Here is a 27,265-nt window from a genome sequence, read left to right as displayed (position 1 = left end):
GTGTGTGTGTGTGTGTGTGTGTGTGTGTTTGCATAGATAAATAATTGTGGTTTTAGTAAGGGGGACGCAGTGACTGAGTTATGTCATGTGCTATTTATTATTATTATTTTCTTATTACTCCTATTGTTAGTTATGAGATGTTAAGATGTGGCAAATCATGACAAGGAGTACCAGAGCTGGGCGCGTTACTGGATTTGGGGTAGTCCGCCACCGCTCCTCCGCACCTCGGACGCAGGAAGTCCGCACCTGTACTTCCGCGCCTAAATTTTTTTCGCTTGGTCCGCTACCGGACCTCCGCACCTCCGCTACTGTATCCAAAACTATTAAAGCGCGCCTGAAAAAAGAGAGAGAGAGAGAGAGAGAGAGAGAGAGAGAGAGATAGATATATAGAGAGAGAGAGAGAGAGAGAGAGAGAGAGAGCTATATGTAGTTTGACAAAGGAAAGAAAAAGTTAAGGGACGAGTGTGCAGGGAGGCAAACCGTCACAGCAAAGAGTGGCCGGAGAGACGGTGTAGGGAAGAGTGTGTGCGTGTGTGTGTGTGTGTGCGCGCGCTCGAAGTACTTCGTGACCCTGACCACACCCGGGGCACAATAAAACATGAAAAATACACTAATAATAAAATTAAAAAAAAAAAAATTAAGAACTATCACATCGAAACTCAAATTGGCGCAGGTACAATAGTTTTGTTTTCGTGTGTGTATGTGTGTGAGGTCGAGGCACTTCTTCATGACCTTGACCACACCCAGAGCACAAAAAAAAACTGTCATACCAGCACAAGTTACAATTTCCCACGGCTCTTCTGGTGACAACACGGCGCCTGCGATGAGGGCGGCCACACCCTCCTGTGCCGTGGTTGCGGTGCAGGAAAGCCACTCAGCCGAGGACGAAGGGCGTCTGCTCCCTCTTGGGACCACAGTTGATGCCTGGCTGAAGAGTGGCTCATTCTGCAGCACCAAGTTGACCCTGAGGAGAGAAGGAGAGTCACGGCACTTCAGACTGGGAAGCGCTGTGGAGGGGGAGGTGGAGGGAAGGAAGGAGAACAGCTGGGAGGCGGAAGATTACCTGGAGACATGAGAAGGTGGAGAAGCACCAGGTAGGAGAAAAGCTGTGGAGGGGGAGGTGGAAGGGAGGAGGCCAAAGAAGACCTGGAGACATGAGGAGGAGGAGGAGCACCAGGTAGGAGAAGAGCTATGGAGGGGGAGGTGGAAGGAAGGAAGGAGACCAGCTGGGAGACAGAAGATAACCTGGAGACATGAGGAGGAGGAGGATTAGCACCAGGTAGGGGAAGAGCTGTGGAGGGGGAGGTGGAAGGAAGGAAGGAGACCAGCTGGAAGACGGAAGATAACCTATAGACATGAGGAGGAGGAGGAACACCAGGGAAGAGAAGAGCTGTAGAGGGGGAGGTGGAAGGAAGGAAGGAGACCAGCTGGGAGACAGAAGATAACCTGGAGACATGAGGAGGAGGAGGAGCACCAGGTAGGAGAAGAGCTGTGGAGGGGGAGGTGGAAGGAAGGAAGGAGACCAGCTGGGAGACGGAAGATAACCTGGAGACATGAGGAGGAGGAGGAGCACCAGGTAGGAGAAGAGCTGTAGAGGGGGAGGTGGAAGGAAGGAAGGAGACCAGCTGGGAGACAGAAGATAATCTGGAGACATGAGGAGGAGGAAGACGAGCACCAGGAAGGAGAAGAGCTGTAGAGGGGGAGGTGGAAGGAAGGAAGGAGACCAGCTGGGAGACAAAAGATAACCTGGAGACGCTGTGTGTGTGTGTGTGTGTGTGTGTGTGTGTGTGTGTGTGTGTGTGTGTAGGAAGACATGAGGAGGAGGAGATACTCACAGCCCGGCCAACACCATGAGGGAAAGTAAGGACGCTAAACAACAAGAAGTGTCCAGGTCTCCTTCTGTTCCTCGTTTGAAAGGGCCTCCAGGATACACACGTCTGGCCCTTCCTTCCCTTCCTTCCCTCCTTCCTCCCATCCTTCCTTTCCCCTTTTATCCCTTCCCTCCTTCTTAATAACAGTTTGGAGTCCTTGCACCCAAACCTTCCAGCTGAACAAAAGAAGGAAAGGGCGGCATAAAAAAAAAAAACCATTCTGGACCACAGGACAGGAGTCAGCCTGGCCCTGTTGTAGAGCCAGTGCCACCGTCCAACACAGGGTCTTCGTAGCAGCCTGAACCTAACTGTACAATCTTATGTAATCTCTAATGGCCAGGCTCTTAATGTAACACCAGACACACAAAATGTTTTCTTAATTTATACATGAACTCAAAACACAGTCCAAGGAATATTTTAAGCCTTTGGCATGGGTCTGAGAGCCTCTTAGCCCCCCCATGTGGAGCTGTGAAACTGGCCCTTAGTGATTTTTCCCTTCCTTTCATTTTTTTATTTTTTCATTTTTCGTTTCCATTTTTCAAAATCAGAGCCAACGCCACCGTCCAGCACAGGGTCTTCGTAGCCACCTGAACCCAACTGTACAGCTCTCTACAATCTCAAATGGTTAGGCTTTCAGTGACACGAGATATTTCCTGAGTGGTTTCCTCAATTTATGCTAACCTCTATTTGAAGACAAATCACCATGCAAGGAATATATTATGTCTCTGGCACGGGGTTAAGAGCCTCTTAACCCCCATTTGGAGTTGTGCAACTGGCCCTTGGTGATTTTTTTTCTTTTTCTCCGTTTCCAGGATGTGTCCCGGCCAGCTGTTCACCCTCCCTTTGGACCGGAGGAGAACTGGGTGCCTGGGGAAGGAACATTGTGGTAACCCGGATGTCGCACCTGCCCTGTGCCCTGGGTAATGGGTTCAGGCTCGAGGCCCATGTGACGGAGATGAGCACCGAGGCCGAGTGCAGCTATGGCGGGCAACCCAAACTTTGTCTTTTGTTCAGAATTGTGTGAAGGTACAGCCAATGCTCTGGTGTCAGTAATGAGATTGATGGTGAAGTTACGTGAAGTTTCCTGAGACAAAGAGTGAAGTTACATGAAGTTTCCCAAGCCAAAGAGTGAAGTTACATATGAAATTTCCCAAGAAATTTCCCGAGAAGAACAGGAAAGTTACATGAAGTTTCCCGAGTGACAAAAAAAGATATAAAAGTGGTACCAAAAGGGATGGTACAAGAAACTGAGTGACTGAAATGAATACAGGGAACTGAGTGTGACTGACTAAAAGGGGGATAAGGAAAGAACGTGGGTGACTGATATGGACATAAAGAACTGAGTGTGACTGACTAAAAGGGGTGCAGGAAAGTGAGTGACTGAAATAGATACAAAGAACTGAGTGTGACTGACTGAAAGGGATACAGCCTACATGAAAATGAGTGACTGAAATAGATACAAGAGAGTGCTAACCAACCCCCCAGCACCCTCAGGACAGAACACACACAACACAACACTGGCGCCACTCACCTCATCCTGGCCGGCGGCAGTTCACTCTCCATCAGCTCCAGCAGGCCCATCCCCCCGCTGGCAGAACAGTAGCGCTGAAACAGTGTTGGCTCAGACACATCACCACCACCACCACCACCAGGGCACCACTACCAAGGCACCAGAGCACCACCACCACCACCACTACCACCACAACCACCACTACAAGGGCACCACCACCACCACCACTACCACCACCACCACCACCACCACCACCACTACGAGGGCACCACCACTACCACCACATCACCACCAGGGCACCACTACCAAGGCACCAGGGCACCACCACCACCACTACCACCACCATCACCACCACCACCACTACGAGGGCCACCACCACCAGGGCACCACCACCAAGGTATGTGTTGCTTCCCTTCCCCTTACAGCCTGGGGTGAGGTATTCCCAGCCACCCAGCCGTCACCCCATCTAACAGCCTGGGGTGAGGTGTTCCCAGCCACCCAGCCGTCACCCCATCTAACAGCCTGGGGTGAGGTGTTCTCAGCCATTGTTAGCCGTCACCCCATCTAACAGCCTGGGGGGATGTGTTCCCACCCATTGTTAGCCGTCACCCCATCTAACAGCCTGGGGTGATGTGTTCCCAGCCATTGTTAGCCGTCACCCATCTAACAGCCTGGGGTGATGTGTTCCCAGCCATTGTTAGCCGTCACCCCATCTTACAGCCTGGGGTGATGTGTTTCCAGCCATTGTTAGCCGTCACCCCATCTAACAGCCTGGGGTGATATGTCCCCAGCCACCCAGCCGTCACCCCATCTTACAGCCTGGGGTGATGTGTTCCCAGCCACCCAGCCGTCACCCCGTCTTACAGCCTGAGGTGATGTGTTCCCAGCCACCCAGCCGTCACCCCATCTAACAGCCTGGGGTGATGTGTTCCCAGCCATTGTTAGCCGTCACCCCATCTTACAGCCTGGGGTGATGTGTTCCCACTGTTAGCCGTCACCCCATCTTACAGCCTGGGGTGATGTATTTCCAGCCATTGTTAGCCGTCACCCCATCTAACAGCCTGGGGTGATGTGTCCCCAGCCACCCAGCCGTCGCCCCATCTTACAGCCTGGGGTGATGTGTTCCCAGCCACCCAGCCGTCACCCCATCTTACAGCCTGGGGTGATGTGTTCCCAACCACCCAGCCGTCACCCCATCTTACAGCCTGGGGTGATGTGCTCCCAGCAACCCAGCCGTCACCCCATCTTACAGCCTGGGGTGAGGTGTTCCAAGCCACCCAGCCGTCACCCCATCTAACAGCCAGGGGTGAGGTGTTCCCAGCCACCCAACCGTCACCCCATCTAACAGTCTGGGGTGATGTGTTCCCAGCCATTGTTGGCCGTCACCCCATCTAACAGCCTGGGGTGATGTGTTCCCAGCCATTGTTAGCCGTCACCCCATCTAACAGCCAGGGGTGATGTGTTCCCAGCCATTGTTAGCCGTCACCCCATCATACAGCCTGGGGTGATGTGTTCCCAGCCCTTGTTAGCCGTCACCCCATCTTACATCCTGGGGTGATGTGTTCCCAGCCATTGTTAGTTGTCACCCCATCTTACAGCCTGGGGTGAGGTGTTCCCAGCCATTGTTAACCGTCACCCCATCTATCAGCCTGGGGTGATGTGTTCCCAGCCACCCAGCCGTCACCCCATCTAACAGCCTGGGGTGAGGTGTTCCCAGCCATTGTTAGCCGTCACCCCATCTATCAGCCTGGGGTTAGGTGTTCCCAGCCACCCAGCCGTCACCCCATCTAACAGCCTGGGGTGAGGTGTTCCCAGCCATTGTTAGCCGTTATCCCATCTATCAGCCTGGGGTGATGTGTTCCCAGCCACCCAGCCGTCACCCTATCTTACAGCCTGGGGTGATGTGTTCCCAGCCACCCAGCCGTCACTCCATCTTACAGCCTGGGGTGATGTGTTCCCAGCCACCCAGCCGTCACCCCATTTTACAGCCTGGGGTGAGGTGTTCCCAGCCATTGTTAGCCGTCACCCCATCTAACAACCTGGGGTGATGTGTTCCCAGCCACCCAGCCGTCACCCCATCTAACAGCCTGGGGTGATGTGTTCCCAGCCACCCAGCCGTCACCCGCCTTCCGCGCCTCCCTTCACTCGGTGCCCAGGCCTCAACAGTCACTCTTTAGCACCTTACTTTGAAAACTTGGTGATGAATTTGTGTGGCTCTTGCCTGTGCCACATAACCGGCGGGCCGACCACCAGGCCCACCAAGAAAGCCTTCTGGCGCTGCAGGCGGAGCGTAAAGAATTAAAAAAAAATGCAATCGTAAAAAAACAGTAAAAGTTGACCTCTGAGGCTGTTGAGGAATGAATTCACTCCCAGAAACATGCCAATAGTTGTAGCAGTAGTATAGGAGAAGTAACAGTAGAAGCAGTAGTAGTAATAGCAGTAGTAGTAGTAGTAGTAGTATATAGTAGAATCATTACCATTATTATCAGTAACAGTAGTAGTAGTAGTAGTAGTATTTGTGGAAAGAGAAACATTACCATTGTTATCCGTAGCAGGAGTAATAGTAGAAGTAGTAGTGGTATTAGCAGCAGCAGCAGCATAGGAAGAAGGGGGAGAGGTAACCCTTGAAGGAGTAATATCACTTAAAAGTTGACCTCAAAACTTCGCCTTGAAAAACTATTGAACATTTACGCAGACTTTTCAACGACAACCTGCAGCACTTTCTGAAGGGTGCCACAGCAGAGGAAAGGGAAAACAAACAGCAGAAAGGCCTGCTGTGAAGGGATGCGGAGGGGGGGGGGGGGAGGAGACCAGCTGGGAGACCAAAGAAGACCTGGAGACAGTGTGTGGAGGAAGGCACGAGGAGGAGGAGCACCAGGGAGGAGAAGAGCTGTGAAAGGGAGGAGACCAGCTGGGAGGCCAAAGAGGGCATGGAGACTGTGTGTGTGTGTGTGTGTGTGTGTGTGTGTGTGTGTGTGTGTGTGTGTGTGTGTGTGTGTGTGTGTGTATGTGTGTGTGTGTAAGACATGAGGAGGAGGAGCACCAGGAAGGAGAGAGTCTGCCACCGCCAAGAGTGGGAGAGACTCACAGCCCGGCCAACACCATGATGAAAGATAATGACGCTAAACAACAACAACAACAACAAGAAAGAGGGGCCTGCCAGGAGCGTGGTGTGAGGTGTACCTGTGACCAGTGGAGGAAGTAGAGCGTCTCCTCCTCAGACTCGATGGAGGGCAGACTCTGAGGGCCGGGCGCCACACGTTTGGTGCGGCGGGGCAGGTCCTGTAGGCTGCGGCGGCGGCGGCGGAACGACCAGGACACGTCTGCGGTCAGGGGTGAAGGTTAGGACGGAGGGAACATGACACAGGCAATCTTCCCTCTATGTAAGGGTTTGGTTCCTCAAGCTCTCACACTCACTCAGTCAGTCACTGTGGGCACTTGCCGGGGGGCGCGTTGCCTCGCCCACCCTACGACGCCAAGCCCGGGGGTCGCTCCGGGGGAGTCTCCGTAGAGGCCCCCTTCCCATCCTGAGTACCTCCCGGCAGGATCTATCAAATTGCACAAGCCACGAACTCTGTGGGCGTCCCCTTAGTCTACTCCACTCACGATTGTCTCTTACAGAGACAACCAGATGAGCAAGGTCGGCTTCTAAGTAATGTGCCACTGCCCGTATAGCCGGAGTTGGCGTGGACGGACTCTGCAGATAATATATATCGAATCAGTCTCATTGAGTAGTTGCCTGTTTGACACAGTCATTCCAGCGATATCCCATGATTATGCGTTGACATGCATTACCAAAGGTATCAATCCGCCTCTACAAGTCCCCATTGAGTGTCCATGTCTCACAGCCATAAAGTAAGACAGGGAGCACAAGAGACTTGAAGATCCGGATCTTTGTCCTTCTGCACATATATCGACAACGCCATATACTCGTGCTGAGCGAGTTCATAACACCGTGGGACAGTCCAGTCCGCCGTACGACTTCCTGGCCAGAATCACCGTTGTTATGAACTACGCTACCAAGCTGTGTGTTTCCGAAACCTCATTGCCCTTGCCTCACGCATGGACAGACTGAACTGTGTCATCCAGGGAGCCTCCAAAGCTCTCACAGTTGATGAGCTTACACGTTACAAGACTCTTTATCTAGGTATTCCAGCCGTGTGTCCGTCCTATCTTCCTCCTCCTCTTCCTCATCATCTTACTTTGAAAAGGTCATTATACTATTTCACTGTTAAATTGCTCCTTCTGTGTCGCTTCTACCACCACCAACAACAACAACAACAAGTCACCACCAACAACAGTCACCACCACCACCAATCACAACAACACCAGTCACCACCACCACCATCTACTTACGAGTCGCCGTGCTGGGTGTCGCCATCGGTAGGTCTGGCTCTGTCATGGGAGGAGGAAGAGAAGCGTTAGTAGTAGTCTCAGTAGCCTGTTAGTAGCTTGTTAGTAGCCTGTTAGTAGTGTGTTAGTAGCTTGTTAGTAGCCTGTTCGTAGTGTGTTAGTAGTAGTCTATTAGTAGCTTGTTAGTAGTAGTGTGCTAGTATCCTGTTAGCAGTGTGTTAGCAGTAGTCTGTTCGTAGTTTGTTAGTAGTGGTCTGTTAGTAGTTTATTAATAGTAGTCTTGGTAGCTCGTTAGTAGCATATTAGTTGTAGTTTGTTAGTAGTAGTCTGTGAGGAGCTTGTTAGTAGCAGTCTGTTAGTAGCCTGTTATTGGCTTGTTAGTAGTAGTAGGTTAGTAGTCTGTTAATAGCCTATTAGTAGCGTGTTAATAGTAGTCTGTTAGTAACTTGTTAGTAGTAGTCTGTTAGTAGCTTGTTAGTAGTACTCTGCTAGTAGCTTGTTAGTAGTAGTCTGTTAGTAACTTTTTAGTAGTAGTCTGTTCGTAGCTTGTTAGTAGTAATTTGCTAGTAGCTTGTTAGTAGTAGTCTGCTAGTAGCTTGTTAGTAGTAGTCTGCTAGTAGCTTGATAGTAGTCTGTTAGTAACTTGTTAGTAGTTACAGAGGGGAGCATCAAGATGCCTCTCCATTCAAAACTGACCCCTCTTGACTTTTTCTGACTTCTTGACCTCTTTTTTGGCCTCTCGACATCTCTTTTGGAAACTCTTCTAGCCACTCTTTTGAGCTCTCTTTTGGCCTCTTCTGACCTCTCTTTTGAATTCTCTTTGCCACTCTACTTGCTATTATAAGGGCAGAGATTAGCCGGCTTTTTGTTACTTATTTTAGCCATTGAGCTGATTCCCTTACTGTAAACAAAAAAGCTTATGGACCTCCCTCTGTCTGTCTGTCACCTAATTTTGTACAGCCGGACATACTACTAATAGTGCAACCTCCGGGTTGCTCCACCGCCAGATGTCAGTTTAATCTTAAACAATTTAGCCAACTTCGTACGCATCCACCACCCGACCACTCCACCAATAGCTGTGCCGAGCTGGTCATGGCCTGACCTGAGTGGATGGCTGACAATGCTCCACCCTCTCTCTCTCTCTCTCTCTCTCTCTCTCTCTCTCTCTCTCTCTCTCTCTCTCTCTCTTGGTAGAGGTGAGGCAATGAGGAACGCAATGATCGCTGCTCAGTTTAGCATTAGTCCAACATGCACTAAGATTACTCAACAGGAGCTTCTCAGTGCTATTAAAAAAGGAAACTCCACAGCTCCAGGCCCACATGGAATAACTTATGATATCCTAAATTGTCTTGTCTCACTAAGAAATAGCCCTTTACTTGATCTATTCAATATGAGTCTTGAAAGTGGTGTTTTGCCTAAAAAATGGAAGGAAGCTGTCATTGTTCCCATACCTAAAAGTAATGGGGAATTCAGGCCGATCTCATTGACTTCATGCATGTCTAAGATGATGGAGAGAATTATAATTAACAGACTATTCTATGCCTTGGGTGATAATCTATCTAACAATCTGTATGGATTTGTAAAAGGAAAAGGCACAACAGAATGCATTATAAAACGTTTGTCCTACGAACACGGGAACTGCAGAGTGTTTATAGACCTCCAAGGGGCCTTCGATAGAGCCCACGGTCAAATAATCTCCTATGAGCTTGCCAGTCTGGGCGTGTCAGGGAGATTGCTTAGGTGGATATCTGACTATCAGACGGGCAGAAAAGCAAGTGTCTGGTGCCAAGGATGTTTCTCTGAACAAAAAAGCTTTCGTCTAGGCACTCCACAAGGAGGAGTACTTAGCCCTACTCTCTTCAACGTAATAATCAACAAAATAGCTTCAGACAAGTTCCCTAGGGATGTTCAACCCATTGTATACGCTGACGACATCTTACTTCAAAGTAAAACAGTCCTCAATATGCAGGTAGCACTGGAGCAGCTCTCCACGTCATGTAAATCATTGGGCCTAGTAATAAATGAAAATAAAACAAAATTTCAACGCAGTCATAAAAAAATAACTACATTAAATTTAAACGGGAAGAAAATAGAACAAGTTAACATATATAAGTATTTGGGTACTTATGTCGGGTACTCTGGCAAGGGGAAGGAGGCCGAGACGTGACACGTCATGGCAATGTGCAGGGCTCGCCTCCAGCCCCTCAAGTGCCTGGCGTGGTATGGGCGAGGAATTGCAATACCCATACTGCGCATGATATACATCAGCACAGTTAGATCCGTAATCGATTATGCTGCTCCAGTGTTGTCTGTTGTGGGTAAAGGTAAAATAAGAAAACTAGAGGTATTTCAGAATGAAGGCATGATAATCATATTAGGATGCCAAAGAAACACCATGGTCGAGACAATGAAAATGGAATTAAACTTGCAGAGTGTAGATGACAGGGTCCAAGAAATCAATACAAAAAATGTAATAAAACTAATCCGAGCGGGGGATGGTAAATAAATAAGAAAATATATCATAAGCGGAAAGCGATCTAATATAGGTTATGTAAGAAATATTGTAAAGTATGTGAACTTGTATCAGCTGCAGGCCCAGTGCACATAGTTAAGTGGTGACTGTGTTGATATTCCACTTTGGCAAGGAAGTGGAGGTGATGTATGCATCAAAACAAAAGTCATGAAAAAGTCCAAGTACTCCCTTGAACAACTTAACTTCATTTTTAACAATTTTATAGAGAGCCTTCCCAAGCTTAACACTGTGCACGTGTTCTGCGACGGGTCTGTGAGCGAGGCAGGCAGGGCGGGGTGCGGTGCTCTGGTGCGCGATTACATGCCTGACTCGGGCTACAGCGAGTCGGAGTATGGGTCGCGGCTCAGTGACAGCATCTCGTCCACTCGAGCCGAGCTCCAGGGTATAAAACTCTCTCCATCAAAAAAGACGTACATATGTTTGTTGACAGCAGATCGGCTCTAGAGTCCCTATACAGCAATAAGCCCGAGTATCACATTCTTGTAACAGCGTGTAAACGTTTAATACAGAGTGTCAAGACAGCAGGGTCAAGCTGTACTGGCTGCCATCCCATGTGGGCATTAAATGCAACGACACGGCTGACAAAATAGCAAAATCGGCCTGCGATAAAGAGCATATTGACATTGTGTCCCCTATATCAATACGGCAAATAAGGTCAATAATAAAGTCAAGGGAGGATAAGGTCGGATCGCTCAGAAGGGCGGAGATGTATGACTCCAGCCCAACTCCAGCACTACATGCACATGAGTCAACACACAGACATCACATACGGCAGAGGTGGTGATAGTAACACCGTTATACTAAGGCTAGGCTATAAGTATTACTGGGAGCTTGAGCTCCCAGTAAATGATGAATTTAAAAAATGTGGCATATGTGGACAGGACGACTCTCACACACTGTACTGAATTGCCCCTCCCTCTCTAAATATAGAAACAACTTTATACACGATGGCAAGGAACAAATAGTGTGGATGATAAATAATAATAAGGTTAGGGAAATTCTCTGTAAATACAAATCTTTCGCTCCCCGAGTCTAAAATTGTAAGTATGTGTGTGTGTGTGTGTGTGTGTGTGTGTGTGTGTGTGTGTGTGTGTGTGTGTGTGTGTGTGTGTGTTTAAGAATGTACACTCATTTGTATTATGTAGGGGCTGTACCACTATCATAGAGGAAATCATATGTAATGAGTTTGTGTATGCCAGTGTTCTTGTGTGTTGCTGGTCCTAGTTGGCTGTTTGTGAGATCATAGTAAGTGTACGTGTGTGTGTGTGTGTGTGTGTGTGTGTGTGTGTGTGTGTGTGTGTGTGTGTGTGTGTGTGTGTGTGTGTGTGTGTGTGAATAATGAATTGTTTATGCACTGCCTAATGCCAACAATATGTATGTTCTATTTTCTATGCACTTAAGAGTACGCCACAGTAGGGAAATGTAATTTAGGGGTGCAAGCAGAAATCTGCCTCATCCATTTGACTGTAATTTGTCAATAAACCATATCAAATCAAATCAAATCAAATCAAATCAAATCAAATCTCTCTCTCTCTCTCTCTCTCTCTCTCTCTCTCTCTCTCTCTCTCTCTCTCTCTCTCTCTCTCACACACACACACACACACACACACACACACACACACACACACACTTGGAAACAATTCGCAGAAACTCTTTGCTTCCAAATAAAGTTTCCTGGTGTGGCTGGGCCTTGAGAGAGCAGTCACTTATGGGCGGAGATGCGAAAGCCATTAAGTAAGGAGTGACAAGCGAAATAAGAGGCCTAGGCGGGTCAGGAACTCGCCCAGTGACAACCTGACAGTCTTCCCGCCACGAGAACTTTGTAGAGATATAGAAAACTAATATCTTAAGTGATGTTTATTTGCCTGGAGATTATTACTAAAAGAATAAAAAGAAAATATTAAATAAAACTTCTATAGAATAAATCTTACGGGAGGCAGAGGAGGAGAATAGGAGAAAGGCGTGCGCGCGCAGGTGTGTGTGTGTGTGTGTGTATTTACCTATTTGTATTTAGCTATTTGTAGTCTAGGTGGCCTGAGCTAATCTCTAATAGTCCTGTCTCCATATCTACATTGATCCAGCCTTTCCTTCATTTGGTGGACACTGCTCGCCTCCACCACCTGTGTGTGTGCGTGTGTGTGCGTGTGCGTGTGCGTGTGTGTGTGTGTGTGTGTGTGTGTGTGTGTGTGTGTGTGTGTGTGTGAGAGAGAGAGAGAGAGAGAGAGAGAGAGAGAGAGAGAGAGAGAGAGAGAGAGAGAGAGAGAGAGAGTGGAGCATTGTCAGCCATCTACTCAGGTCAAGTCATGACACAGCTTCTGGTGGAGTGGTCGGGTGGCGGGCGTGTACGAAGTTGGCTAATTTCTTGCGACTGAACTGACATCTGGCGGTGGGGCCAACCCTGTAGGTTACACTGTTGATATGTTCGGCTGTACCGACCATGTACTGTAGACCCTCTATTACTATTACTGCAGCTGCTACTATCACTACTACTACTACCCATACTACTACTACTACTACCCCTACTACTACTACTACTACTACTACTACTACTGACCGTTCCTCATGGTGTAGGCCTCCCATGCTAATCTGGCTGCCCCCGAGTCCGCCAGCAGCTCGTCCAGGGCCAGGGCGCCCATCTGTGGAGGGGAGGAAACGATCTTGAGGGGAAGCAAGTGTACGGTGAAGAGATACGAACATTCTAGTCCATTAAGGCAGCCAGCAGCCTCCCGCCTTCCTCTCTCCTTTCCTCCTCAGGGCAGCAAGATTGACAAACAGAGAGAAGAGAAGAAGAGAGGAGGAAGAGAAGAGGAGAAGAAAGAGAAGAGGAAAGCAATTGTACCATGACCTTTCCAGCACCCTCCCTCTCTCCTTCCTTCCTCCCTCCCTCCCTCCCTTCCTCTTCAGATCAACAAGACAGACACACTCACCTTAACGGTTGCCTTGACGCCACCCGAACCCGCGATGTCGAAGCTGGTGTTCGCCATGTACTGCTCCCGAAGGCCATTCTGCTGGCCCGTGTAGAAGGTTTGGTCGTCCAGCACATCCAAGATCCCGCCAGCCTGGAAGTACAGCCCTGGAAGGAAGAATGTAGGTGCAGTGGTCCATATTTTTAAACATTTCGGCACGGCGCCCAAGTTTACAAACTTAACAAGGCTTCCATAAGAGTTTGGGTCATTTCCTTGGGTAGTTGTATGACCCTGGTGGTGGTCTGACCCTTCCTCTGTACCATGAACCAAGAAAAGCTCACTGGAATCTGGTTGTTCTCTCTTTTGGCCTTTGGAAATGGTTGACGTGAGAGGCGGATGTGTCTGATATTACTGACTGTCCAAATCCCTTATGCATCTTCATTCTTTCATCCCTTCCCTGCTGCACACGACTCTCTACTCTAGCTCATCCCTGTACTGTCCAAATCCCTCTGAACTGCACACACTGTAGGAATGGAGATCAGCAGACCAGTGGAGGAATACACGAAGAATAGACCACTGGGAGAATAAAGAATAGACCACTGAAAAATAGAACAACAGACCGCTGAAGGGGTACAGACCGACAGACCAATGGAGGAATAGAGAAAGAATAGAAGAAAAGACTCAAGCAGTTGTTTATGAAGGAAGGAAGAAGAGGAGGAGGAAGGGAGAAGAGAGGGAAGGAGGAGAGGGGAAAAGGAGGGAAGGAAGGAAGGAAGAGCAGAGGAGAGTCAAGTGAAGGAAGAAAGAGGAGAGGGAAGTCAGAGAAGGGAGGAAAGAAGGACAAGAGGACAAATTTGATTTTTTTTTTTTACAGTGAAGGAAGCAGCTCAAGGGCAAACAATACGCGTCAATCCCTGATCCTATAATAGAGTGTATAGAAGAGTGGCCAAAAGAGAGGTCAATATCAGGTGGAGAGCTGTGTTGATTCTCTCCTTTTGAAGATGTCGTCGTAGGCAGGGGCTGAAAGAATGAAAAAAACTCTTGCATGAGGGCTTTGGACAGAACAGGGATGAGCTTGAGTAGAGAGTCGTGTGCAGGAGGGAAGGGGATGAATGAATGAAGATGCTGGCTAACTCTTGCATGAGGGCTTTGGACAGAACAAGGGTGAGCTAGAGTAAAGAGTCGTGTGCAGCATGGAAGGGGATGAATGAATGAAGATGGTGGCTAACTCTTGCATAAAGGATTTGGACAGTACAGGGATGGGCTACAGTAGAATCGTGTGCAGTGGGGCAGCGGGAGGGGGAGGCAGGCAGTTAATATGGCCCTGATTCTCACCTGAAGTGTCGTATCCGTGCATAACCAAGTGGCTGATCATGTGGCCAATGCCGGCGTAGCTCAGGTAGGCGGGGATGGCGTCAAAGGTGCGGGAGTCGTCCTGGGCAGCGAAGGGCACCACTGGAGGGAGGCAGAGCAGAGGAGAGTCAATCAGGGAGGAAAGGAAAGGGAGGAGAAGGGAAGAAGAACAGAGAGAAGTGAGAAGAAGGAAGAAAAAGGAAGAAGAGGAGAGGTAAGGAAGGAAGAAAGAACAGAGAGAAGACAAGGAAGGAGGAAAGAAGAAGAGAGAAATCAGGAAAAGAAGGAAGGAGGAGAGAGAAGTCAGTGGGAAGGAGGGAGGAAAAAAGAGCTTGAGTAGAGCCAAATGAAGGAAGAAAGAGAAGGAGGAGGAAAGAAGAGAGAGGAGGACGGAAGGAAGAGGACAAGGAGGAAAGAAGAACAGGGAGAAGTCAGACAGTAGAAGGAAGAAAGGGAAAAGGAAAGAACAACAAAAAAAAAAAAACGGTTCTTTTCTTACCGATCCTGTTCAAGGCGTAGACGTGGACTCCAAACGCATCGTACGGCCGCACGAACTTCCACGGCCTGGAGGAGGAGGAGTAAATCACCATCAGTATCAACAGCAGCAGCAGCAACAGGTAAAGCTCTAGCCCAGCACCTCGACCAGAGCCACACACACCACATGACTGCCAGGCCTGTTCCCCTCACCCACCACTTTTTTAGTATTGGCACTCACTCACCACATGACTGCCAGCCCTGTTCCACTCATCCACCACTCTGTTAGTATTGACACTCATTCACCACATGACTGCCAGCCCTGTTCCACTCATCCACCACTCTGTTTGTATTGGCACTCATTCACCACATGACTGCCAGGCCTGTTCCCCTCATCCACCACTCTGTTAGTATTGGCACTCATTCACCACATGACAGCCAGGCCTGTTCCCCTCACACACCACTCTGTTAGCATCGGCACTCATTCACCACATGACTGCCAGGCCTGTTCCACTCATCCACCACTCTGTTAGTATTGGCAATCATTCACCACATGACTGCCGGGCCTGTTCCCCTCACACACCACTCTGTTAGTATTGGCACTCACTCACCACATGACTGCCGGGCCTGTTCCACTCATCCACCACTCTGTTAGTATTGGCACTCATTCACCACATGACTGCCGGGCCTGTTCCACTCATCCACCACTCTGTTAGTATTGGCACTCATTCACCACATGAGTGCCAGGCCTGTTCCACTCATCCACCACTCTGTTAGTATTGGCATTCACTCAGCACATGACTGCCAGACCAGTTCCACTCATACACCACTCTGTTAGTATTGGCACTCACTCACCACATGACTGCCAGGCCTGTTCCACTCATCCACCACTCTGTTAGTATTGACACTCACTCACCACATAACTGCCGGGCCTGTTCCACTCATCCACCACTCTGTTAGTATTGACACTCACTCACCACATGACTGCCAGGCCTGTTCCACTCATCCACCACTGTTAGTATTGGCACTCACTCACCACATGATTGCCAGGCCTGTTCCACTCATCCACCACTCTGTTAGTATTGGCACTCACTCACCACTTGACTGCCAGGCCTGTTCCACTCATCCACCACTCTGTTAGTATTGGCACTCACTCACCACATGATTGCTAGGCCTGTTCCACTCACACACCACTATGTTAGTATTGACACTCGCTCACCACATGACTGCCAGGCTTGTTCCACTCACCCACCACTCTGTTAGTAACAGTATTGACACTCACTCACCATATGACTGCCAGACCTGTTCCACTCATCCACCACTCTGTTAGTCTTCGTACTCACTCACCACATGACGGCCAGGCCTGTTGCACTCATCCATCACTGTTAGTATTGGCACTCACTCACCACATGACTGCCAGGCCTGTTCCACTCATCCACGACTCTGTTAGTATTGGCACTCACTCACCACATGACTGCCAGGTTTGTTCCACTCATCCACCAGTCTGTTAGTTTTGGCACTCAACACACGACTGCCAGGCCTGTACCACTCATCCAACACTCTGTTAGTATTGGCACTCACTCAACACACGACTGCCAGGCCTGTACCACTCATCCAACACTTTGTTAGTATTGGCACTCACTCACCACATGACTGCCAGGCCTGTACCACTCATCCAACACTCTGTTAGTATTGGCACTCACTCACCACATGAAGGCCAGGCCTGTTCCACTCATCCACCACTCTGTTAGTATTGGCACTCACCAAATGACTGCTAGGCCTTTTCCACTCATTCACCACTCTGTTAGTATTGGCACTCACCACATGACTACCAGGCCTGTCCCACTCATCCACCACTCTGTTAGTATTGGCAATCACCACATGACTGTCAGGCCTGTTCCACTCATCCACCACTCTGTTAGTATTGGCACTCACCACATGACTACCAGGTCTGTCCCACTCATCCACCACTCTGTTAGTATTGGCACTCACCACATGACTGTCAGGCCTGTTCCACTCATCCACCACTCTGTTAGTATCGGCACTCACCACAGGACTGCCAGACCTGTTCCACTCATCCACCACTCTGTTAGTATTGGCACTCACTCACCACATGTCTGCCAGGCCTTTTCCACTCATCCACCACTCTGTTAGTATCGGCACTCACCACATGACTGCCAGGCCTGTCCCACTCATCCACCATTCAGTTAGTATTGGCACTCACTCACCACATGAATGCCAGGCCTGTCCCACTCATCCACCACTCTGTTAGTATTGGCACTCACTTACCACATGAATGCCAGGCCTGTCCCACTCATCCACCACTCTGTTAGTATTGGCACTCACTCACCACATGATTGCCAGGCCTGTTCCACTCATCCACCACTCTGTTAGTATTGGCACTCACTCACCACATGACTGCCAGGCCTGTTCCACTCATACACCACTCTGTTAGTATTGGCACTCACTCACCACATGAATGCCAGGCCTGTCTCACTCATCCACCACTCTGTTAGTATTGGCACTCACTCACCACATGACTGTCAGGCCTGTTCCACTCATCCACCACTCTGTTAGTATTGGCACTCACCACATGACTGCCAGGCCTGTTCCACTCATCCACCACTCTGTTAGAATCGGCACTCACCACATGACTGCCAGGTCTGTTCCACTCATCCACCACTCTGTTAGTATTGGCACTCAGCACAGGACTGCCAGGCCTGTTCCACTCATCCACCACTCTGTTAGTATCGGCACTCACCCCAAGACTTCCAGGCCTGTCCCACTCATCCACCATAATGTATTATCATGTACTATTGTAATTATTATGAGTCGTTACATACACGTCCTGCGGATAATAGTAGTACTGTACATGTCGTATTGGAGTCTGCGCTTATTGACGAGAAGCCGAATGCAGTTGTCGAAGAAGCTGTTGGTCCTGGTGATGCTCAGCTGAGGGCGAAAGATTGTAACATTAGTCTGGGGTGATACGTAACAGTAAGCTTGGTTCAGCAGGTGATGTTAAGCTGAGGGTGAAACAACAAGCTTGGTTCAGCAGGTGATGTTAAGCTGACGGTGAAACAACAAGCTTGGTTCAGCAGGTGATGTTAAGCTGAGGGTGAAACATAACAGGCCTGGTTCAGTAGTTGATGTTAAGCTGAGGGTGAAACATAACAAGCTTGGTTCAGTAGTTGATGTTAAGCTGAGGGTGAAACAACAAGCTTGGTTCAGTAGGTGATGTTAAGCTGAGGGTGAAACAAGCTTGGTTCAGCAGGTGATGTTAAGCTGAGGGTGAAAGAACAAGCTTGGTTCAGTAGTTGATGTTAAGCTGCGGGTGAAACAACAAGCTTGGTTCAGCAGGTGATGTTAAGCTGAGGGTGAAACAACAAGTTTGGTTCAGTAGGTGATGTTAAGCTGAGGATGAAACATAACAAGCTTGGTTCAGTAGGTGATGTTAAGCTGAGGGAGAAACATAACAAGCTTGGTTCAATAGTTGATGTTAAGCTAAAGGAGAAACATAAGCTTGGTTCAGTAGGTGATGTTAAGCTGAGGGTGAAACATAACAAGCTTGGTTCAGTAGGTGATGTTAAGCTGAAGGAGAAACATAACAAGCTTGGTTCAGTAGTTGATGTTAAGCTAAAGGAGAAACATAACAAGCTTGGTTCAGTAGGTGATGTTAAGCTGAAGGAGAAACATAACAAGCTTGGTTCAGTAGGTGATGTTAAGCTAAAGGAGAAACATAACAAACTTGGTTCAGTAGTTAATGTTAAGCTGAGGGTGAAACATAACAAGCTTGTTTCAGTAGTTGATGTGAAGCTGAGGGTGAAACAAAACAAGCTTGATTCAGCAGGTGATGTTAAGCTGAGGGTGAAACAACAAGCTTGGTTCTGTAGTTGATGTTAAGCTGAGGGTGAAACAAAACAAGCTTGGTTCAGCAGGTGATGTTAAGCTGAGGGTGAAACATAACAAGCTTGGTTCAGTAGGTGATGTTAAGCTGAGGGTGAAACAAAACAAGCTTGGTTCAGTAGGTGATGTTAAGCTGACGGTGAAACAACAAGCTTGGTTCAGTAGGTGATGTTAAGCTGAGGGTGAAACAACAAGCTTGGTTCAGCAGGTGATGTTAAGCTGAGGGTGAAACAACAAGCTTGGTTCAGTAGTTGATGTTAAGCTGAGGGTGAAACAACAAGATTGGTTCAGCAGGTGATGTTAAGCTGAGGGTGAAACAACAAGCTTGGTTCAGTAGGTGATGTTAAGCTGAGGGTGAAACATAACAAGCTTGGTTCAGTAGGTGATGTTAAGCTGAGGGTGAAACAACAAGCTTGGTTCAGTAGGTGATGTTAAGCTGAGGGTGAAACAACAAGCTTGGTTCAGTAGTTGATGTTAAACTGAGGGTGAAACAACAAGCTTGGTTCAGTAGGTGATGTTAAGCTGAGGGTGAAACATAACAAGCTTGGTTCAGTAGGTGATGTTAAGCTGAGGATGAAACAACAAGCTTGGTTCAGTAGGTGATGTTAAGCTGAAGGTGAAACAATAAGCTTGGTTCGGTAGGTGATGTTAAGCTGAGGGTGAAACAACAAGCTTGGTTCAGCAGGTGATGTTAAGCTGAGGGTGAAACATCAAGCTTGGTTCAGCAGGTGATGTTAAGCTGAGGGTGAAACATAACAGGCTTGGTTCAGTAGTTGATGTTAAGCTGAGGGTGAAACATCAAGCTTGGTTCAATAGGTGATGTTAAGCTGAGGGTGAAACAAAACAAGCTTGGTTCAGTAGGTGATGTTAAGCTGAGGGTGAAACATCAAGCTTGGCTCAGTAGGTGATGTTAAGCTGAGGGTGAAACAAAACAAGCTTGGTTCAGTAGGTGATGTTAAGCTGAGGGTGAAACATCAAGCTTGGTTCAGTAGGTGATGTTAAGCTGAGGGTGAAACATCAAGCTTGGTTCAGTAGGTGATGTTAAGCTGAAGGAGAAACAACAAGCTTGGTTCAGTAGGTGATGTTAAGCTGAGGGTGAACCAACAAGCTTGGTTCAGTAGGTGATGTTAAGCTGAGGGTGAAACATCAAGCTTGGTTCAGTAGGTGATGTTAAGCTGAGGGTGAAACATAACAAGCTTGGTTCAGTAGGTGATGTTAAGCTGAGGGTGAAACATAACAAGCTTGGTTCAGTAGGTGATGTTAAGCTGAGGGTGAAACATCAAGCTTGGTTCAGTAGGTGATGTTAAGCTGAGGGTGAAACATAACAAGCTTGGTTCAGTAGGTGATGTTAAGCTGCGGGTGATACATAACGAGCTTGGTTCAGTAGGTGATGTTAAACTGAGGGTGAAACAACAAGCTTGGTTCAGCAGGTGATGTTAAGCTGAGGGTGAAACATAATAAGCTTGGTTCAGTAGGTGATGTTAAGCTGAGGGTGAAACAACAAGCTTGGTTCAGTAGGTGATGTCCAGTAATCTTTATCACTCCAGGTATAGTAAGTAGGGCTATATAACTATATACTTATAATGTGTGTGTGTGTGTGTGTGAAATACACAGTTAAAAGTACTGAAAGTAGAGGAGAGGAAATGGAAATTAGCGATTAGCGGACTTACAATTTCGGCACTCCGCTAACGCTAATTCGCTGAATTTTTCAATCCGCTAATATCCGCTAACGTTTTTTTTAGCTCGCTAATTAGCGGATTTGCGATTAGCGGACCCTTTTAGCAGAATGCCCACCTCTGCTACATACATACATACAGAGAGAGAGAGAGAGATTATGTAAGGGAAGAAATAGATGAAGAGGTATTTTAGTGAAAGGTATGGGATGGGAAGGGAAGGGAAGGGAAGGGAAGGGAGGGGAAGGGTAGGGACATGAGGAAAAGAGAAGGGAATGGAAAGGTAAATGATGGGAAAAGAAGGGGAATGATGGGAAGGGAAAAGCAAGTGATGGGAAGGGAAGCAAAGAAATGGGAAGGGAAGCGAGGGACGGAGAGGGAAGGGAAAGGTAGGAACAGGAATGGGAAATGATAAAAAAGGGTAACAGTAAAAAAAAAAAGAGATGCATTAGAGAGGAAATAGATTGCGGAGTTATTTTAGTGGAAGGGAAAGGCAAGGAAAGGAGGGGAAGGGAGGCAAAGGAATGAGAAGGGAAGGGAGGTAAAGGAATGAGAAGGGAAGGGAAGCGAAGGAACAGGAATAGGAACGGGAAATGAGTCATTAGAGGAAAACAGAAAAGGAAAAAATAACTGCTGGAAACACAGGAAAAGAAAAACATGAAATAACCGAAAAAAATATACAGCAGGCTAAGGAGGAGGCCCAAGAAATAGAAAGGAAAAAAAAACTAGACTCGTATAAAAATAGTAGAATAGAGACATGATAAATAACTGACGGAAACAGAGGAAAATGAAAATAAGAAGAGATGGAGTAGGCTAAGGAGGAGGGCTATGAAATAAGAAAAAAAAAACGAAATAAAAACTAGAAACAGAACAAGGAAAAAGTGATGGGCCACTTGGAGATTCTAAACCTATCAAGCAGAAGAAGAGAGGATGCGGAAAGTTAAAACAGTGGATAGATGGATTTTACTTCATCTTATATGCTAAAGTCGTGTAGGATATACCTATATATTCTGCAACAGTGTAATCTGGCATGGCGCGCACACACACACACACACACACACACACACACACACACACACTCACACCTTGCCCCCGGAGATAATCGAGTCACCTCTCCTCCCGAAATTGCTCTTTTGGCCTGGCACTTCCATCCTTACAATATGAGAGAGTTAGATCCATATTCTTAAAACCCGGAAGCAGCGACGGGCCAAATTTGTGGCTTTACCGTGTAGCAGCGACGGGCCAAATTTGTGCCATGATTCAAACCACCCCAAATAGATGATACATAAACTGATCACAAATGCTTTGATATATATTATGAAATGGTTTGTGTAAGTGATGATTTTTTTATCATTTTTCTCGCTTGGAGGGACCATTAAGAAACATGATCCCCGCTGCTACCGGGTTTTAAACGTCTCGTGCTCCCACTACGACCATTTCCCAAGGCCACAGGGAAGATTAACCGGGTTTTCATGGGGGGGGGGTTCCCGTTCATGGCGAAGAAGGCGGGTAAGACTATCACTAACATTACAAAACAGTTATCGGGCTCCCACTGTGACCATTTCCCAATGCCACAGAGAAGATTAACCGGGTTTTCATGGGGAGTGTGTTTCCCGTTCACGGCGAAGAAGTCGTGTAAAACTATCACTAACAGTACAAAACAGTTATCGGGCTCCCACGATGACCATTTCCCAAGACCACAGGGAAGATTAACCGGGTTTTCGTGTGGGGTTTTTCCCGTTCATGGCGAAGAATTCATGTAAAACTATCAATAGAATCACAAAATACTTCATGGAAATCCCAGCAACGTCTACGAGAGCCTCTTATACGTCTCGGGCTCCCACGATGACCATTTCCCAAGGCCACAGGGAAGATTGACCAGGCTTTCATGTGGTGTTTATCCCGTTCATGGCGGAGAAGGCGGGTAATCACTAGGGTCACAAAATACTCCATGGAAATCCCAGCAACTTCTACGAGAGGCTTTTCAAACAGGTGAACCGAGGTGCCAATACGTTAAGAATACGTGCTTTAGAGCCGAAGGGGGGGGGGGGGGGGGGTGCATGGAGAAGGGGGACTCTCCATTAACTATTACAATTATTACTCCAGTGTCTCGTAACGCAAAAAAAATGTTGCTTCCAAGTGAGGGACGCGATGAGTCACAAGCGGGAGAGTTTCGAAAGTTACGTCGCTGTTTTCTGGAGTTTCCCACGCGAGGGGGGGCGATCCGAGGCTGGGTAGTGACGGGAAAATGTTCCCTGCGTGATTCTCGAGGAGAATGAAAGGCACGGGAGGGAGGGTAAAAGTATCTGAGGCTTCTAGAACAGCTTCCGAGGCCACGGGGGAGACAGAGACAGACAGACAGACAGACAGATAGACAGACAGACAGACAGACACACTCTTCAACAGCTTCACCTTTTCGCAGCGGTTCACACACACACACACACACACACACACACACACACACACACACACACACACACACACACACACACACACACACATACACACACACACACTCACTCATTCACTCACACAACCAAATAAATAAATAAATTAATTAATTAATTAAAAATAAAACAAAAAAAGATACAGGGACAGAATCTAAATATTTCGTGAGTACTGTGTGTGTGTGTGTGTGTGTGTGTGTGTGTGTGTGTGTGTGTGTGTGTCCTAAAGTGAACATGAGAATAAAATACACGAAAAACACGATCAAAGTGACTGGCTTACTCACCAGCCTCCAAACTGCGTCCCTGTCTGTCTCCTGGACACGTGTTGCGTCATCAGGTTCACCGTCTCCGGCCTCGACGCAGAACTCTTCAAACTGGACATCGATCGAGGCACCTGTGGAAGCGAATTGGGTTAGTTATAACTAGTTGTTTTGCATCAGCTGTTTTTTTTTCTTTTTTTTTTTACTAGCAGGCATTTGTTCATTTTTTTTATTTTCACATTTTTTACTTTTCGTATATTTAAAATATAGAATTTTTTTTCACTTTCATTACATTTTTACACATTTTTTCACTTTTCCTACATCTTTTTTGAAACATTTATTTTATACTTTTAACAATTTTTCACACTTGGTTTTGATTGCAGGCATTTTTTAGCGCATTTTTCCACTTTGTCGTACATTTTTCAACCTTTTTTTTTATACTTTTAACATTTTTTCACACTGTCTCCGCTATCCTAACACTAGTAATCCCCTTGAGCCCCTCCCTCCCTGTTACCATGGAGCAGAGTCTAAATCCCTCCCTCCTTGCCAGCAGGGTTCTTATTCTCAACCGCTTCGGGCTCCTTAAAACGATGATACTTGAAGGCCATATAAAAGATGTATCGGGTTCTCAAGAGTGTTTTACCTGTTTATGGCGTAGAAAACTTGCAAGACTACCACTAGAGATGTGACACCACCCTTGGCAATCCCTAACACTTATACGAGAGCCTCTTTACATATACTACGGCGTCGAAACGTTTGAGAGTATGGGTCCAGGTTGTCTGGACGTCATTACCACCGCCCCTCCTTCCTCTCGTCGCTAACTGCCGGAACACCTCTCGGGTACTTCGTCGTGGCGGGGCGTCACTACCAACCCCTTCCTCCTCCTCTCATCGCCAACTACCCAAAGAGCTCTCTGCTACGTGGCTATCTCCGCCCCGCCGAAGCATCTAGAATCTGCGCTACGGTTCCGCCTCTCACCAACTATTTCTAAATGCTAAAAAGATCGGTTGGGTTCGATTGATTTTTTAAAATTTTTTTTAGGTTCAGATACAGGTTCATGGCACAGGAAAGGTCAAACAACCACCAGGCTCAGATAACTACCCCTGGAAATGCCTTAAACTCTTGGGAAAGCTTGTCAAATGTCTACGCTTCCGGCTCTTACATCAACCATTTCCAAAGGCCAAAATGGAGATCAATCGGGTTCTAATGAGTGTTTTTTTTAGGTCCATGGTACAGGAAGGGTCAAACTACCACCAGGGTCTGATAACAATCCTTGGAAATGCCTCAAACTCCTAGGAAAGCCTCGTCAAATGTGTGTGCCTGGGCGCCGAGAGGTTCATGAATGCGAGCACTGAAGTCTTCGTTACGGCGTTTCTTTAGTTAACTGAAAATTTAATTACACTTTAATATCATAATCCTATTCACCTTAGTTCAGTAGCCTATCATAATCTTAGTTACCTGAAAATTTAATTACACTTTAATATCATAATCCTATTCACTTTAGTTCAGTAGCCTATCATAATCTTAGTTACCTGAAAATTTAATCATACTTTAATATCATAATCCTAGTCATCTTAGTTCAGTAGCCTATCATAATCTTAGTTACCTGAAAACTTAATCACACTTTAATATCATAATCCTAGTCATCCTTGTTCCGTAGCCTATCATAATCTTAGTTACCTGAAAATTTAATCATACTTTAAAATCCTAGTCACCATAGTTCTGTAGCCTATCATAATCTTAGTTACCTGAAAACTTAATCACACTTTACTATCATAATCCTAGTCACCATAGTTCAGTAGTCTATCATAATCTTAGTTACCTGAATATTCAATCACACTTTAATATCGTAATCCTAGTCACCTTAGTTCAGTAGCCTATCATAATCTTATTTACCTGAAAATTTAATCACACTTTAATATCATAATCATATTCACCTTAGTTCAGCAGCCTATCATAATCTTAGTTACCTGAAAACTTAATCACACTTTAATATCATAATCCTAGTCACCTCAGTACAGTAGCCTATCATAATCTTAGTTACCTGAAAATTCAAACACGTTTTAATAGTCTGTCATTCCATGTTACTCATCTCAACCATCTACCTCAGTTTTGGGTCATGAGAAAAATCAAAATGCACGACTCTGAGTTAGTTCAAGGGCTTAACTGAATCACAGCTGTTTGTCCTTGTCTCTTGTAAGTCTCCTCCTGTATCGCTGTTTGCCTCTATTCTCACAGCCTCGTCATCACACACACACACACACACACACACACACACACAGCGTCCCCGGGGCTTAGAACTAACTCAACTCGGCTGCCTCTAATCTTTGTCTCCTAGTATCGTTTAGCCCTTTGTATACTGTCAGGTCGGTATTCATAGACGCTTCTTTCTCCTACATCAATTATTTTAAACGACAAAAAAAAAAGAGGTTAGACGCGTCCCCATGAGTGTTACAGAAGGGTCAAACTACCACCCGGGTCATTAAGTTAGCCCTGTAAATACCCAAAACTCCTAGGACAGCCTCGTCAAGTATGTGTTTGGGCTAAAGGTTTAATTAAGAATATGAGCCCTGGGCCGCCTCGGAGTCTGTGTGCTCAGGGTCGTACGGAAGCACACAATTTTGGACCATGCAATACAGCTTACTTACGTCACCCCAGCCAGTCTTGGAAACGGTGAAGCCTTGCGTGCAGCTAAACGTATACGTGATGCACCGTTGTCACCGTTATCACTAATATCGTCTCTGTATAATTTACCGTAGCGGTGAGGAGTGGGTGTTGGAGGTGGGTTTCCGTGGAGGTGCGGCATCTAGCGTGAAAGCGAGCGGGGCAGTCACTGACCCAACACTATCGCGGCTCGCCTCCCTCCCTGTCGGCGCCCAAGTTCACATAATTTGCAAGGCTTTCGTGGGAGTTTGAGGCATTTCCAGGGGAAGTTTCATGGCCCTGGTGGTAGTCTAGCCCTTCTGCTGTATCATGAGCCTAATAAACACTCATGAGAACTCGATTGATCTCCTTTTTGGCCTTCGGAAAGAGTTGATGAGTGAGAGAAGTGGCAGGTCTGAGGATACCGACCCTGCACAAACATTTCGGCGCACAAATAACATATTTGACACCGTTTTCGTGGGAGTTGAGGGCATTTCCAGGGGTAGTTTAATGGCCCTGGAGGTAGTCTGACCCTTCTTCTGTACCATGAACGTAGAAAAACACTCATGATGACCCTTATTGATCTCCTTTTGGCCTTTGGAAAGAGTTGATGCGAGAGGTGGAAGCGTCTGAGGATACTGACCCATGGCTCCAACCACCTCCCCGTAACAAGGTAGTCTAGTAGCATACGAGGTGAATGAGAGACTTAGTTGAATGATATAGTTTTGAATGATCTCTTTAAGTGAGCTATAGAAGGGGACAGAGGCTTAGTTATGTGACAGTTTTGAATGATATCACACACACACACACACAAACACACACACACACACACACACACACACACACACACACACACACACACACACACACACACACACACACACACACACACACACACACACACACACACCAATTGCTCTTTTCTCTTTCTGCAAGGTATATAAGAAACAAGAAAAATGACCATCTAGTTGCTGCACTGTATAAGTCAGAGGCTCTCAAACTGGGTGCCGCGGCACCCTGGGGTGCCACAAGATCATCATGAACTTTGAATCATTTTTTTCTTCTTCTTTTTATGTTAGTCTGCATTTATAACTCTTAAGTTAATCTAATTCGACTGATGAGTCCTGTTTGGGCATGTACTGAAGCGTATGTTAATTCTCTCTACCCGCCGTCTGGGTGGCTGCGCGGCATGCACCGCCTTCCTCCCTTGGGGTGTATCCCCAATGAAAAAAAAAAAAAAAAAAAAAAAATGGCTTGAGTATGGATAATAATTTTAATTCATCAATTAAAGTCATTTAAAAAGGTACAATTGTGTATAAGAAGTTAGTTCATGTGA

General features: G+C 47.0%; 1 protein-coding gene across 1 annotated transcript; it reads right to left on the bottom strand.

The window, feature by feature from the left end:
• Nucleotides 1–420: 420 nt before the first annotated feature.
• LOC126991303 (uncharacterized) lies at nucleotides 421–26,202 on the bottom strand. Its single transcript, XM_050850083.1, has 11 exons — nucleotides 25,935–26,202; nucleotides 23,311–23,420; nucleotides 17,844–17,952; nucleotides 15,026–15,090; nucleotides 14,509–14,628; nucleotides 13,195–13,340; nucleotides 12,822–12,903; nucleotides 7,738–7,776; nucleotides 6,565–6,704; nucleotides 3,403–3,476; nucleotides 421–964 (listed from the first exon to the last, which is right to left on the bottom strand). Exons 5-11 carry the CDS (start codon nucleotides 14,546–14,548, stop codon nucleotides 421–423), a joined length of 1,065 nt encoding a protein of 354 aa, XP_050706040.1. The 5' UTR covers nucleotides 14,549–14,628; nucleotides 15,026–15,090; nucleotides 17,844–17,952; nucleotides 23,311–23,420; nucleotides 25,935–26,202.
• Between the last annotated feature and the right edge of the window lie 1,063 nt (nucleotides 26,203–27,265).

The sequence above is a fragment of the Eriocheir sinensis genome, unplaced genomic scaffold, assembly GCF_024679095.1.
Source record: "Eriocheir sinensis breed Jianghai 21 unplaced genomic scaffold, ASM2467909v1 Scaffold258, whole genome shotgun sequence".
Lineage (NCBI taxonomy): Eukaryota > Metazoa > Arthropoda > Malacostraca > Decapoda > Varunidae > Eriocheir > Eriocheir sinensis.
This window is presented reverse-complemented; position numbering and strand designations above follow the sequence as displayed.

What these genes read in the sequence shown, in the direction of transcription:
- LOC126991303 (XM_050850083.1), bottom strand. Translation starts at nt 14,548, where the DNA reads ATGATCAGCCACTTGGTTATGCACGGATACGACACTTCAG. An exon ending in GCACGGATACGACACTTCAG is followed by an intron (nt 13,341 to 14,508) that starts GTGAGAATCAGG and finishes TCTTCCTTCCAG; the next exon opens with GGCTGTACTTCCAGGCTGGC. An exon ending in GGCCTACACCATGAGGAACG is followed by an intron (nt 7,777 to 12,821) that starts GTCAGTAGTAGT and finishes CTCCCATGACAG; the next exon opens with AGCCAGACCTACCGATGGCG.